The sequence below is a fragment of the Cololabis saira genome, chromosome 21 (assembly GCF_033807715.1).
Source record: "Cololabis saira isolate AMF1-May2022 chromosome 21, fColSai1.1, whole genome shotgun sequence".
Taxonomy (NCBI): domain Eukaryota; kingdom Metazoa; phylum Chordata; class Actinopteri; order Beloniformes; family Belonidae; genus Cololabis; species Cololabis saira.
The window spans coordinates 20,882,633-20,897,922 of NC_084607.1; the positions used below are offsets into that span (position 1 = coordinate 20,882,633).

General features: G+C 41.1%; 2 protein-coding genes across 4 annotated transcripts; one reads left to right on the forward strand and one right to left on the reverse strand.

Moving 5' to 3' along the window:
* Positions 1-512: 512 nt before the first annotated feature.
* Positions 513-7,180, reverse strand: rnf151 (ring finger protein 151). Of its 3 annotated transcripts, none has more exons than XM_061711709.1 (5): positions 7,044-7,180; positions 2,282-2,344; positions 1,502-1,671; positions 1,303-1,399; positions 513-1,150 (listed from the first exon to the last, which is right to left on the reverse strand). In XM_061711709.1, exons 2-5 carry the CDS (start codon positions 2,282-2,284, stop codon positions 692-694), a joined length of 729 nt encoding a protein of 242 aa, XP_061567693.1. In that variant the 5' UTR covers positions 2,285-2,344; positions 7,044-7,180; the 3' UTR covers positions 513-691. The 3 variants fall into 3 exon arrangements, with proteins under 3 accessions (XP_061567693.1, XP_061567692.1, XP_061567691.1); XM_061711708.1 differs by lacking the exon at positions 7,044-7,180 and adding an exon at positions 2,435-2,452; XM_061711707.1 differs by lacking the exon at positions 7,044-7,180 and having other exon boundaries at positions 2,282-2,423.
* On the forward strand, positions 3,047-14,647 carry tbl3 (transducin beta like 3). Its single transcript, XM_061711706.1, has 23 exons — positions 3,047-3,178; positions 3,289-3,340; positions 3,827-3,922; positions 4,266-4,313; positions 4,406-4,547; positions 4,638-4,722; positions 4,851-5,021; positions 5,132-5,207; positions 5,299-5,395; positions 5,516-5,736; positions 7,069-7,210; positions 7,655-7,713; positions 7,898-8,004; positions 8,114-8,249; positions 10,353-10,592; positions 10,707-10,777; positions 10,888-11,044; positions 11,341-11,399; positions 12,090-12,193; positions 12,661-12,732; positions 12,841-12,999; positions 13,487-13,580; positions 13,719-14,647. Exons 1-23 carry the CDS (start codon positions 3,147-3,149, stop codon positions 14,092-14,094), a joined length of 2,796 nt encoding a protein of 931 aa, XP_061567690.1. The 5' UTR covers positions 3,047-3,146; the 3' UTR covers positions 14,095-14,647.
* Positions 14,648-15,290: the final 643 nt, after the last annotated feature.

Sequence of the window (15,290 nt, forward strand, 5' to 3'; positions counted from 1 at the left end):
TGTGTGTGTGTGTGTGTGTGTGTGTGTGCATGCCGTGTTTGAGTGTAAATAAGGTGATGAAAATAGGTACATAAATTCAGAATATTGATTCGAGAGTGAACAAATAAATAATTATCATATAGAGTGGTGTAGCATGATATCATATAAATATAGCATAATAAATATAGTAATATCCTAATATAACATAATTTGTATAAAATATTATAACATATAACCAAATTATATCACCATACTATTATATATTACAGTATAATACTATAGTTTAACATCCCAAGAGATTTCATAACTTAATATAATAATATGAAACAATATATCATGATAATGCCAGAAATAATTATTAGAGTTAGAATTGGTCATTTATGTTTTGCAATGAGGGGTGAGGTCAGACCAGGGGCGTCAGGGAAGCGAGCAGGACGCCCCCACCAGACTCCAGTTGCCCGACCGATAAATTCTGAATTCTCAATAGAACTTCAGTTGTCCATCTTAAATAAAGAGCAGCAATATTGAAAATGTAATGATAAACTTTTTATTTACAAAATTATTGAAACTACATCACAAAACTGTCAAAAATAAATGAAATCACTCATTCTAAAAACACACCTACCTACATGTTCAATCATACACACCTTCAGATAATGAATACATGCACAAACACACAACAGGAAGCAACCAAGAACATCCACATATTCCCTCAATTGTTGCTGTTAGTGTCCCTGAAGGTGCCACTGCTCTCCCCTAGATCCTCCTCTTCCACCTCATTTAGATCGTCCATTACCTCCAAACTCTCACAGATGAGCCCAATCTGCCTCTTCATGTGAGCCATGGTGCTTTGCATCCTCTTCATCTTTCTCTGTAGGGCCATGGCGATGGCCCTGTGGTTCCTCTGTCTAGCTTCGTACTCCTGCCTCAGCTGTTTGTAGCAGTTGTGCTGAGCCTGAGTGCGATGGGAGAGTATCGTCCCACAGCCCATGTGGCAGGGTTGACGCCAGTGCTCGCAGTGGCGTGCGTGGGTCTCCAGATCCCTGCGCAGGAGTTGTGCCTTACAGCCCTGGTACGGGCAGGAGATGAGCTCGTACAGACAGCTCAAGCTGTGGCAGTACTGCTCGGAGAGGGGGAAGGTCTCTGTACAACCGCGGATCACATTTTTACACTATGAGAGACACAGATACAAAATAATCAGAGTTACATTATCACTCATTTAGTCAGGTAAAAATGTAATCAAGGTTACAGATCAAAAGTTTAAAAAAATCTTATTTTCAGATTCAACCATTTGACATGGGTACTTTTATGTTACTTCCATACCTTGATCTTCATGCGCCCAATAGATTTGCTGAGCTTGAACATAACAAAGATCAAAGTCGGGTTAACCGGCTTCCTGCAGCAAGGGCAGGTCTCTTGTCTGGAAAGCACAAATAATAAATTGGTTTCTTGTTTACATTCAGTTACAGTTAAAATACATTTGATTGATTTTAGAGCAGTGATGTTTAGACATATTCAAGACCTTTTTAGCCACTGTAAGATGCATTTTTTGCAGAAAATGTGGTGACATGCAGCTCTCACTGGACATCTAAGGACCCCTTGGCAAATGGTGCAGATCAGGTCATAGTCTGGAGGGTCCACAAACAGCTCCACATCATAGCCTCCAGTCTGTGTTGACGCCTCTGGGTCTGCCTAGATGAGACCAAAATGAATACAACTTTATTCTGGGTTAGCGCTGTGTCAAAGCACAATATTTCTTTTCGGTGAGACATAGGGCCAAGATGTCAGACACATTATGACACCTCATATTCCAACAGGTGAATGACTTTTTTTTTTTTACACCAGCCAGATGTGCTTCTACAGCTGCCTATGACCCCACCAAAGTGTTTTCATCAAAAAAGAAAGACACAACAAAACAGAATTGTTCTGGAAAGTCATATGACTGATCACATGATTACAAAAAGGAACATACTTTCCCTTTATCAGATCCTTTTTCATATGAATTATAATTATTATAGAATATTTGCGCATACTTTACATTATTCTTGGTTTAAAATGTCATTCCTTCAATTATGTAAACTGTTGGGCAGAAAAACACACACAAAAACAAGCCACTCATACATTAGCCTAATGTACTTCAAAGCTCAAGTAAAAGACGGAGATCATTTGAAAAACTTGGTTAAAGCTTTTTCACTATTGAGGGTGTATGTTTGAAGCTGCCAGCAAGAATTCCGATGTCGAAATGTAGGTTATACGTGAATAAAACAAAGACACAGACAAAGACAAGCTGCTTTCTACTCACCATGACAATCTCCCCTCATCACCGTGTTTACATCCCCGGCGCTGCTTTACTCCATATCGATCCCTTCACATGCCACACAGAACACACACCCGCGTTATCAATGCGACACACGCATGAACATTCCTGACTGAACATGAAGGACGGGGCGCGCACCAGAACAAACGAAAAAAGCTAAATACACCACTAAAGGTACATAATGGCGGCGATGAAGGGGAGCGTCCTTTCCCAGCGGTTCTAGCATCAAACTCAAGCTCCACTTGTCAAACATGAATAGTTGCGACTGCTGTCAGCCTCAGAACAAAGTGAAATGACATTATCATGTTCAGGGGTGCACACAAGCCGGGACTAGAGGGCTAGTCTACTGCATGTTTTACATGTTTCCCTGTCTTCAACACACCTGATTCTAATCACTGGCCGTCATCAACATGTCATCAAGGTTTACACAGCTCTGTTGGTGACACAGCCTTGTCTGTCAGGGTTGTGTTGAGACAGGGAAACATTAAAAACGTGCAGTAGACTGGCCCTCGAGTACCCGTTCATGTTAGACATCAGAATTAAATCCATTATATTGACTCAATCTACATCATTTAAACTAGATTTTAATGTCCAGGGTTTTTATTTTTATTTTATTGTTTTATTTTTTATTTTATGTTATTTTATCTTCGCAAATGTTGAAAATACAAGTGAAGAGTTGCAATATGAACTTCTGACCAATCACAGCGTTATGCGCGTGAGTGACGTCAAATGTACGCGACGGTGTTCTCATCTCAACATGCGGGAGCCAGCGTGTGGAAATGAGTAACAAGTAAATAATCGCGTCTACACACTAAATATTTCTGTTCCCTCACCAGGAGTTGCAAGCAACATGGCAAATACAACCCTTCAGTTTAAAACAAAGTAAGTTTTTTTGCAATAAAATATTTAGGTCATGGATCTCGCTCCCTGGCTAGCACGGGCTAGGTTAAAAATGTCTTAAATCTGCAACGTTTTCTTTTCTTTTCTTGCAGCTATGCTGTTTCCAGCAAGATAGAGCCGTTTTACAAAGGAGGGAAAGTGCTGGTGAGTTGCTTGGACAATTCTTGAAACAACATTTAACTGGATCTGAAGTCAAAAGAGCCATTTCTTGCCCAAATGATACCGAAATTGCCTGAAGTTGCTAGTATTGTAACCATCGTATGATGGTGTCTTTTAAGACGTAGTTTTCTTGTGTAAAGGGACTATTGTGTTGGGACGGAAGGGAACGCTTAAACAAATACAAATGTAGCATTGGCATGGCAGCACCTGTGTCCACCTGGACTCACTATGACCAGCACTGATCCAGCTGGACCTGAACTATGTGATTACTGCTTGTGTTGTTCTCTCAGATTGAACTCGCTTTGGATAAAAGCATCTGCTAAATGACAGCAGTAGTAGTATTGCGTTAGGTCCAGTTAAACGCCTGTCATTTTCAGAAGTCACCATGTATGCGTGTTTAGATCCTGAGACTAACCCATAGATGAAATCAATGCAATAACCCTTTAATTTGAAATTCTCTTGGTTTTTCAGATCAGTAAAGATGAAAAGTACATCTTTTGCACATGTGGATCTCACGTCAATGTTTTGGAGATCAGCACAGGCAAGATCGTACATCGTGTTGAGCATGTGAGTACAACTTTCTTTCATATGTGGACTGAATTAACGCATTTTTAAAGTGCTAATGAATTCTCTGTTTAGTGGGTGTGGTGCTGACATTTGAGTAATATTTAGAAAATTGAAAAATGTGCAAATTAAAAGACAAATACAATAACTTAAAAAATGTGTGTAAAATGTATCTTATTTTGTTTTAATGTGTAATGTTGACCTATATTAATGAAATAAGTATTTATTAAAAATATTTATAAAACTATAAACGTGGGATCACCCTTTGACCCAAGGATTGCTATGGAAAGCATTTTAATTGTATTATTATTATTGTTTTCATTACTCTGTCAAATTCTCCTTGTAGGATGATCAAGAGGACATCACTTCATTTGTACTTAGCTCTGATGATGAGGTAAGCAAACAGATAAACAGTCTGGTTTAAATATTGCTGTCATTCACCATCTTTGTGAAACAACTGTAAGTTTCTATTTGTCCCATCTACAGCTGCTGGTAACAGCCAGCAGGGCTCTGCTGCTGAAGCAGTGGGACTGGAGGCAAGCCAGCTGCACTCGTTCCTGGAAAGCGGTTCACACAGCCCCTGTAGCCAGTATGACCTTTGACTCCACCTCCACCCTCCTGGCCACAGGTCCACTATGATATTATGAAAAATTATTGCCTCTTCTCTGCTACTCAGATGTACTATAGTTTAAATTTTCTCACGTTGTGTGTCCATCAGGTGGCTGTGATGGCACTATAAAGCTTTGGGATGTGGTGAAGCAGTACTGCACTCACAACCTTAAGGGAAACTCTGGTGTTGTTCAGTAAGTCTGAGTATCTATGACGCAGATAAAGATCAGAACAACAGAATTGTACATAGCTATACAGTGTGACACATTCATTTAAATGCAGGTCTTAACATAAAAACAATCTGTTCTGTACATTTTTACAGCTTGGTTCAGTTTCACCCAGATATCAAGCGACTGCAGCTTTTCTCCTCATCTTTGGACTGTGGCATTCGACTGTGGGACCTGTCCTCTAGCCAGTGCTTGTGCGTGCTGCAGAGCCACTACAGTGCTGTGACATCGCTCAGCTTCAGTTGTGACGGAGACAGCATGGTCAGGTAGGTACAGAGCCACTCAGTGGATTTTAAGCCTAACTCAGGACTTTTAGGATGTTTTGGTGTTTCCATGTGCTCACTGACTGCAACTGCATCCTGATCTTTGCTGGCAGTTCTGGGAGGGACAAAATCTGCACGGTGTGGGACCTGAAAACTCGTCAAGCAAAGAGAACTGTTCCAGTTTACGAGGCAAGATTTTGAAATTTTGTGTTGTTTTTTTTTTTTTTTTTAATGCAACAAAATAGTAATAGTTTATACACTCCTCTGTGTTTATCTCCAGGCAGTGGAAGGAGTTGTTGTTATTCCTGAGAAAACAGACTTATCCCAGATTGGAGTGAAGAGCAAGGACTTGCATTTTGTCACAGCTGGCAGCAAAGGTTCACCATCTAAACTTGCTTTACATGCCAACTTTGTTTTATTGTATTATCTGTTTTGACAGCTGTCTTTTTTTTTTTAAATCCCTATGTAACTCACCTATTCTCCCTTCTTTTCTGTAGGTGTACTTAGGATGTGGGACGCCGGTAGAGCTCGTTGCGTCTACACCCAGGCCCTCCCCTCCACTCTTACTTCTGTCTCAGAGGAGGATGAAGAGATAGAGGATAACCCTCGTAGTCTGACATACCTGTTTCACCTGCCCGTCTCCTGCAGATTGGCCACAGTCACTGCAGAACATAACATACTCTTCTACCAGCTGCCAGACTTCACTACACAGCAACAGGTGGATATTAAGACCACAACTTTGCTCTTTATTCACTGCTTTGGGCTGCTGGGTATAACTCACAGGTAGTCTCCCGCACCGCTGGTATTTTGCTCTATTGGTGTCTGCTCTTTCTTTTCTTTGTTTGCTTTTCAGTGTATGCAGTCTTTATAGGGAGCTGCTACTGCTTTAAAGCTTAAAAAGAAATAAAGCAGCTGAAAAAGGCTTTTGGCTGTTTCCTATGTGAAGACTAGACCCACGTGTACAAGCATTTTATAAACAAAGAGCCCGGGCTGAACAGAAAGGAGTGTATAACTTTGGCGGCCTTTGAATGAAAATGTAATTCACGTGAATTGTGCATCAAAAAGCTTCTTCGTAATATATCTTTCGTGGACCACAACGTGAATGCCTTGGTTAGTCAAGATGAGGATAGTGATGCACTGAAATGAAAATTTGTGGCCGAAACCGAAAATAATAATAAACACTTGGCCGAATACCGAACAATGGTTCTTCGCAATTTTTAATTTATTTTGCCAATTTTTTCACCATTGCATAAATCAAATAAATGTGCAGTGAAATACCCGCCAGTCACAATTTGTCATACTGTACTTATTATATATTTTCTCATTTCTCATTTTCATTTTCTCCTGTTCAAATCCAGTTAATCGGGTCGCGGTGGCGCAGGGCTGATCTCTGCAATTTGAAGCCTTGTATAATAATTGTAAAAATCTGGGTTATTTTCTTGGAGGATCTCATCAAACATACAGTGAGGGTTCGCGCACCGCATCGGTAGTACGGGCCCTTCTCTCTGCGCTCTCTCCCCGATCTCCTGCATCCTGTGACCGTCTCCATCACCAAGCGACTTTCTCAAATCCAACTCAGCCTGGATCATTTCTCGTGTCCTCTGCTTTTTCCCCACATCCAAGTAATGATCTGACATGCTGACATGTTTGCTGCTTAACACCACACGCCCCTCACTCCACGCTGTTCCCCGTTTGATTGCATCTTCACACGCCGTTATTAATTGTTCGTTTTTTTTTTTCCCCACTTATTCCACCGAACACCGAAAGTATTTTTTTTGCTATTTTCGGCCGAACAATTTCGGTTACCGAACATTCGGTGCATCACTAGATAAGGACATTACTTCGTTCCCACAACGGTGAAATTAAGGAATTTTTTCATGCTACGTTACTTTAACTAGACCTCAACCAAGGAACGTTAGTATGTCCCCGAAAAGCGACACGAGTTTGCAGGCATTTCTAGGAGATTCTCAAAGACTGTACTTTTATATTTCAAACGGGGGCTGTACGGGGTTTATCATAGCTTACAGAATATATCCTCTCTGTCTTTCAGTTTGTGGGTTACAACGACGAGGTGCTGGACGTGAAGTTCCTGGGTAAAGGTGACACGCACATCGTCGTGGCCACCAACAGCTGCCAGCTGAAGGTGTTTGAGCTGCTCAGCAACAGCTGCCAGATCCTGTACGGACACACAGGTCGGTCACCAGCAGGGGGCAGCATCTGCACATTAAACAGCCAGGCCACCTGATGAGTGTTCATTCACAAAACACAAACGGCTGCAAGGTTTCTGTTGTAGTTATTGAATAGTAACATATATGTGCTTAGTTTTTATATTATTCAACGTCTCTATTTTCATGCTGGTTTGCTTTGAGCAGGATTTCATTTATAAGAGTAAGGATTATTTTATTACAAATGCATTTGCTACCAGATGAAGAAACGCATCAATATCTTGTATGTAATGGTTGAAAAAATGTAAATAGTCAATGTTATTTATATAAACCTTGAGAGTCAAGGATAATGAAAATGATTTGTGCCATCAGACTAAAAACAATCGCTGTGAGAGTATCATGTTTGTAACTGACTGAGCAGGTTGAATAGCTGCTTATCTCTGCTGTCTCTCCTCTCTTTATCTTCCGTAGATACTGTCCTCACACTGGATGTATTTAAAAAAGGCTCCCTTTTTGCAAGTTGCGCAAAGGTAAGCACCAACTACCATCAGATGATGGAAATGGAGATATTGGTTATGCAACTGTAGATATGTTTAGGCTTTGAGTACAGAGCAGGTTCAATAGATCTAAGGTGCTTCTATAGGTCATTTTTAAAAAGATGAACTAAACCACTTGGCAAGCATACATAAGCCCTCCGTGTGTGTCTGGCTTCAGGACAGGTCCGTGCGTGTGTGGAAGATGGACAGTGACAGCGGTCAGGTGCAGTGTGTGGCCCAGGGCTCCAGCCACACCAACGCTGTGGGCTCCATCAGCTGTTCCAGGTAACTCCCCAAGAGTTTGATGAATGTTTAATCAGTGGTACAATGATTCGTCGATGAAACCACTTGGTAGGAATACTTACAGATTCTCTGCCTCGGTGTGTTTCTGCAGGATGAAAGCATCTTTTGTCGTGACTGGTAGTCAGGACTGCACTGTGAAGGTGTGGGATTTACCGGCAAAATTTTCAGGAACAGAGGCGGACATGTGTCAGCTGACGCCACGCACCACAGAGAAGGCTCACGATAAGGTACAAAAGAGACAAATCCTGTAACTATTAATACCATGTATTAAAAAAAAAAACTGCACTCAAGCACTGCAAGAGGGTGATTTCTCTTTTAATCTACACAACAGGCCTTTAATAACACTTAAGACCATTTCTCATTTCCTAATAACTCCTGCCTCGAATTATTTAGAAAATTACCACACCCCCAAATTTAGAGCTGGACAAACAGTGGTTGTGTTGACTCAGGAAGTGATAATTAAGCCTCAGCTTTTATAGCGCAACATTATGGAGAAGAAAAATCCCGGTTTGGAATACTCAGAATATCAGTTTGATTGTCTGAAGTGACAACCAACTGAGTTAATGAGCTGTCTGGTTTCCAGGTTGTTCTGGTTGTTGTTGATATTTGCACTTGTAGATGTGACAATGGTTTTCTGAAGTGTTCTTGAGCCAATGTGGTACCATCTTTTATAGAATGTCAGTTTTTGATGCAGCGCTGCTTGAGGGGTCAAAGGTCAAGGGCATTCATAGTTGGTTTTTGGCCTTTTGCTTACGTTTGGAAATTTCTCCAGATTCTCTGAATCCTTTGATTTTTTTTTTTTTTAGAAGTGTGTTAATGACAGTCATTTGTAGCAGCATGTGCTGAAGCAGGGAAACATCTCAAACATGCAGGACAGCAGCCTTGGAGGACCAGGATTGCCCACTACTGTTAGAGACGGTAGATACGTTCCTAGCAGTTATATGTTGACAGTAGGGCTGGGCGATATATCGAGATTTTAATATATATCGATATATTTTCAAACACGATATGGTACGAGACAATATCGTTTATATCGATTTAAAAAAAAAAAAAAAAAAATTTTTTTACATTTTTTTTTTTAATGATTTTGATATAGCTTATTTTGTGACAAATTAACTTGAATGTTTTATTTGAGATTTGCACAAATGTTTTGTTATTTGCACAACTGTCAACCTCAGTGGAAAAGTCTGCCTGTTACTGTCTACATTGTATTAATTGCCCAGTGTATTTGAATTTAATTGTTATGCAGGAAAGGGATATTTGTTTTATTTTATTCAAGAAGCATTTTTATTCTATATATGCAGGCAGTTTATTTTTATTTCATTTGTTTTATACATTTTGATATTGTGCAGACCTCTGTTAATAAAGGAACCTGTGTGACATTTGGCACGGGGCTTTGTATTAAAACTGACTGTTTTTTTAAGGGTTTGCCTCAGAAAAAAATGAAGCTAACAGAGATGCTATGCTATAATGCTTTGGGGGAAACCCCAATTAAGGCACAGAAAAATATCGAGATATATATCGAGTATCGCCATTTAGCTAGAAAATATCGAGATATGACTTTTGGTCCATATCGCCCAGCCCTAGTTGACAGCTGTTCTTAAACTGGACTGTGTGTCCACGCTGTTGCTCACAAAGTGGTGAACCTCACCTCATTCTTGCTTATGAGCGCCTGAACCTTTTAGGGATGCTCCTTTTATACCCAATCATGTCACCTGTTTCCAACGAACCTTTTCACCTGCGCAATGTTCACAAAAGGTGTTTTTGAACATTGCTCAACTTTTCCAGTTTTTTCTCACCCCATTCCAGCTTTTATGTTTAGCAGGGATCCGGTTTAAAATGAGTGAATTTTCACAACCCCCCTACCAAAACAAAAAGTTTGAACATGTGTTGCCTTTTTAGTGTTCGATTGAATGTAGTCTGAAAGGGGCCGTCAAGTCATTGTATAAAACATTACTCATTTTGGACACATGTTTTCCATGAGCAAGATTCTTAACATGCCTCTCCTTCCTGCTACACTCAGACGTCTTGCACGAGAAGCACTGATGGACGATCAGTTTATCAGCAGCAACCGGTTCCTTTTTTTTTTTTTTGTTTTCCATTTAACAAAATTCCATTGCAATAACGTGGCAGCGATGTTTGAGGCAGTTTGGTATGGAAATGTTGAGAATCAGCTTCTCGGATCTCAGTTACTTTCTTCAGGTGTACATTTAAGTTGTTCTGTTCCCAGCCATATCAGTCTCTTCTTCTAATCAACTTCCTTGTGATCTTATTATGTTTGTTACCAGTAATTCGTCTGTCCTCACCTGCATCTCTTTTCATTACTGCAGGATGTGAACAGTGTTGCAGTGTCACCTAACGACAAGCTGCTGGCCTCGGGCTCCCAGGACCGCACGGCCAAGCTGTGGTCTCTGACAGGGGAGGGGAACCTGGGCCTCCTGGGGGTGTTTCGGGGCCACCGCCGTGGTATTTGGAGCCTCTGCTTCTCTCCACTCGACCAGGTGTTGGCCACCTCGTCGGCAGATGGCACGATAAAGTTGTGGGGCTTGCAGGACTTCAGCTGCCTCAAGGTGAGACACGAGCTCGATGACCAGATGATATCAGAGTAGTCACCTGTACGTTATCGCTGCATGTTGCAATGACACTGCAAAAAAGTCACTATTTTTCTTCCTTTTATTTTTAAGACCTTTGAGGGCCACGACGCATCAGTCCTTAAGTGCATATTTGTAAGCCGCGGCACACAGCTGCTGAGCAGGTACGCAGTTGGACAAGTTTCTGTGGGGTTAAAAATTAAAACAAAAAAGCATGCTTTCCTGTAGAGGAGTCGTGTCTGACTTTCTAAGATTTGATCGTCATTTTCCCCAGTGGGTCAGATGGTTTGGTGAAGCTGTGGACCATAAAGACCAATGAATGCGTGAAGACGTTGGATGCCCACCAGGACAAAGTGTGGGGTCTCCACACCAGTCGCAGCGATGACAAGATGGTGACAGGCTCAGCAGACTCCAACATCACCGTGTGGATGGTAAGTTACGTTTGATTGACAGGCACGGATTAAACCGGAGACACAGACACCGATAACGAAACTTGATTGAGTCCATTGGGAAGAAAACGTCTAAACATACCGATATTTTACCAATTAAAGTAATGTTTTACTTTCTGGCTTTCTATGAATGGCCTTTTGGGCTGCTACATGGGGAAACTATTTCGGGTTCACAATGTAACAAACAGGCCTTTATCTTTGTTTGGTGAACAAAGGAGTTTTCCTGCTGCGGTTAATAGAAACAGAGCACATAAATGCTGTCTGATGTTCAACACTAGGACGTGACTGAAGTGGAGCTGGCAGAGGAGCAGGCCAAGCAGGAAGACCAGATACTCAAGTAAGTTTTATTCAAATATCTTCCTGTTATAATTAAAACTTGGATGCCTGTGACATTATCAGATGACGGTGATGGCACACCCAGTCTAACAGCAATAATATGCATCATTATGTGAGATTAATTCTTTTTCTTTTTATGTTTTGCAATTGTTGATATTTATGTTTTAATCCCTCCATTACCATGGCAACAGTCACATCTTCTAAGTATTAAGGGTCAGCCCATTCAGCTATCGATGCAAGTGATGCAAGATATTTTCTTTTTTTTTTTTTACAACTTTATTGAAATAATCACTTCGTTCTGTGATTTACTTCATCCATCCAGATAGTTCATCAGTTACGTGTTCTCTTTCAGTTTTGTGGGGGATCAGTCTGTACGACAAATGAAGAGACATACTTATTGTCACAAACATGTTATATAAAACAAAAAAATCGAATTACTGAGTTTGTTTGACTCTGTTTGACTTTGTTTTCAAACTGAGTCAAAGTTTGCCACAGTCAAACTCACCATGATACTGTTTGGACCTGATTTTATTGCAGTTTAGTTGTTATAGTCTTAGACTTTATGTTATGTAATTTTGAGCAAATTTGCTTTCAAGATTGACGATCAACACTTGGATTCCCACAGTAGTGTGTACTGTTTGTATTTGTCTGCGTGTGAACATGTGTCCGCATGTCTGTTGTGTGTGTGAAGGCACCAGGAGTTGTCCAACCTGCTCCATGAGAAGAAATATCTGAAGGCGCTGGGTCTGGCCATCTCGCTGGACCAGCCTCACACAGTTCTCACCGTTATCAAAGGTACTTACAGCTGAAACTCTTTAACCACAGTCAGGATGTCTCAAATGTCCTCCCAAACACATTACATCTACCTTCTTTCCAACTGGGGTTATCTCGACCCGTCGTCTCCTGCTCTCGACGACTTCCCGCTGAGTCACTCGAGCTTGATGCTTAAACACCATGTGATTGTTAGTGAATGAAGGAGGGAGCGTAGAAACCAACACGGCTTGTTTTTCTCTTTGTTCCGTGGTACAAAGTAAACAAAGCTCACCCTTTTTAGAGTCCGTAATTGTCAAAAATGAACATGAGGAGTTATGTCTGGAATTTCTTTTCATTTACATGACAGATATATGCAGGCGGTGTGTATGTTTGACATGTTTCCTCACACGGTGTAGCAAGCTGAAATGTAATGCTGAAATATAATAGTGACGATGCAGTTTAAGCATTTTTTTTGACTGTTTTTTTAACTTGTTCTGTGTCCCTTGCAGCGATCCGTCAGGGGGAGAGCAGCCAAGGGCTGCTGGAAAAGACGGTGCTGAAACTGCGAGAAGATCAAAAAGGTAATTTGGAAATGGATCACATGAAACGGAACGATTCTAAGATAAGAAATTAAAGAACATCACTTTTAAACACTCTGCTTTCCCTTGTTTCTGCCATCGCACGCACAGAGTCAATTCTGCGCTACTGTGCGGTCTGGAACACCAACGCCAGGAACTGCCTGGATGCTCAGGCCGTCCTGCAGGTGCTGCTCACCCACCTGCCCCCCGAGGAGCTGCTGCGGTACCAGGGGGCTCGGACGCACCTGGAGGGTCTCATCCCCTACACAGGTCAGCAGGGGGCGAGCAGACCTCCTTTTAACTCACGTGCTCAAATAACAAAATAGTCTTCAAAATAGTCTTTATATACAGAACAAATCCTCATGGTTTTTTGTTTTGAGTCATAACGAGGGCAAAAGCAAAGCAATGCAGTAGATTTGGAGTATAACTCTTGCGTGGCAGAATTTGGCTTAAAGGAACAGGAAATTGAAATGCTCTACTGCAGGAACTCTCCCATGAAGACAGAAAATTCCTGCACGTTTTCTTTTTAAGTCCTCTTCTTGTGATAAACTGACTGGTGATTAGATGTTTAGACAAAGTAAAACACTTTTTTTTTTTTTTTCTTCAAATATTGACTAGTTTTATGGAGAATCATATCAAAACATGAGGAGTGATATTTTACTCCTAATTTAATTAATGGTTTTATCAGCAATTAAGCTTGTTATCCATCCCTTTGGCTGTCAATGCTGATTCAAACACTCTATTCTTAATTTCCCAGAGAGACACATGCAGAGGATCGGCCGTCTGCTGCAGGCATCCATGTTCCTCAACTACATGTGGCAGAAAATGAGAGTGGCTGGAGCTCCATCAGGGTAAGAGAGCCGTGTGTGAACTTGATTAAAACTGCCTGTGTGCTTCAGCTCATTTGAGGCTCTTGAGATTGAGGTGAAGTCATGCAAACTGATTGGAATGAATCATGATTACTGTTTTTGTTTGTTTTTTTTCCCCAGTATGGGTCAAGATGAAGAAATGGACACCACTCCACTAGCACAGCCTTTCTTTTTCATTGACAACGAAAAAGAAGCAGACGTCGGCGATAAGAGACGAGACCAAGGTGACGACGGCGATAGCGGGCAAGATGAAGATCCAGACCTCTGCATGGAAATCCAAGATGATGCTGTTGAGGTCAGCGCCACCACGAAAGCCTCCACCAAGCGGGCAGGATTGGAAAAGGGAAGGATCACCGTAACCAATGGCAACCGCCATTCCGAAAGTGAGGAGAGCTCAGAAGAAGAGGACTTGGAAGAAGAGAAGGATCAGATAACAGAACATAAGATGAACGATTTTCCCGTCTCAGCCGCTCCACTGTGTCAGACGTCGAGTTGACAGGATCTTGGAGCTGGACACAGATGTCTCACTTCTAAAATAAATAAATAAAGACATGGATGTTTTCTTCCACAAATAATCAGATGGAGTGTCTGATTAAAGTAGCGGGAAGCAGAGATGGCTGTGGTTTCCCAACAGTGCAGATAAAACTTTTCTCTGAAAATATCGACGACTTTCCTCTTGTGCCGATTAATCTGCAAATCTGTTCCACCTTTCAGATTCTAAACAGAGCGTGAAGATGCTTAACCATCCTGTATTCTTCTTCAACACAAAAATGCAAGGCTCAAATGAACAAAAAGGACATTTTAGAGGAAAAATACGGCTGCATAAACATTTAGGTTACATGTCGGAGGCAATTTTTATAGCTCTGCAGTGTTGTGTAGACCCGATTTGCCCGCTCACAGGGAGACATTTCCCTCATTTAACACAGAAAAGGTTTTATACTGTATGTGACTGCATTTTGTTGTATAATTACTGCAAATGTTTCAGCTTTATTGAGCAATGTGCTGCACATTATAATTAAAAGTCTTCAAACTCAACCTGCCACCTGATTTTTGAGGTTTTGACAAAATATTCAGTTGGTAGTGTATATATTCAGCTGCATACTGTCTTTTTTTTGTGGCTAAATAAAATCCGTAATTAGCAGGGGAGCTGACAGCGATAACGTCTCGCAGCCCTTCTCTGCTGTGCGACAGTGAGATGATGGATGCCTTTATCTGCCCTCGGGGGAATGTTGCTCAGCAAGTGATGATGTGGTTTTTGTTTCAAACAGGTTATTGCAGCTTTGACTTCATGTTTGTGTTCTTTTTTCTGCAAGAACTAACGTCACTAACTTGGAGTTTACAGTTTGAAGAGTCTGAGTGATCACCTGATAAGAGTGTGTGTGTGTGTTTGGCTACTTTGGGGACATGCAGGACCTTGAGCCATCTCAGAAACCTAAAGTTAGGAAACATTTCACTCTCTGTTTTAGATGTCAGATGTCAGGGATCTCTCACCCTTTTTGATGAAATTTCACATGTAGAACAATCATTTCTGATCAGGAGATGGTTTTATTTATTCTCAGTTTAACGGTAATTTGATTACAGCAAAGGCAGATTGCAGAGTTCTGGACTGTAAATGGCCATTTTTCTCTCATTAAATCCAGCTAGATTTTGCTGGAAATTGCATGCGCACGCCATAATACAAATGTTTACCTT

Bases quoted from the DNA above. Each gene is read 5' to 3' on its own strand.
- tbl3 (XM_061711706.1), top strand. From the start codon at position 3,147: ATGGCAAATACAACCCTTCAGTTTAAAACAAA. The intron at 4,723-4,850 runs GTAAGTCTGAGT...ACATTTTTACAG, and splicing joins GGAAACTCTGGTGTTGTTCA to CTTGGTTCAGTTTCACCCAG. The intron at 11,400-12,089 runs GTAAGTTTTATT...GTGTGTGTGAAG, and splicing joins CAGGAAGACCAGATACTCAA to GCACCAGGAGTTGTCCAACC.
- rnf151 (XM_061711709.1), bottom strand. The intron at 1,400-1,501 runs GTCTTGAATATG...TGTGCTTTCCAG, and splicing joins ATCTTACAGTGGCTAAAAAG to ACAAGAGACCTGCCCTTGCT. The intron at 1,151-1,302 runs GTATGGAAGTAA...TGTCTCTCATAG, and splicing joins TTGGGCGCATGAAGATCAAG to TGTAAAAATGTGATCCGCGG.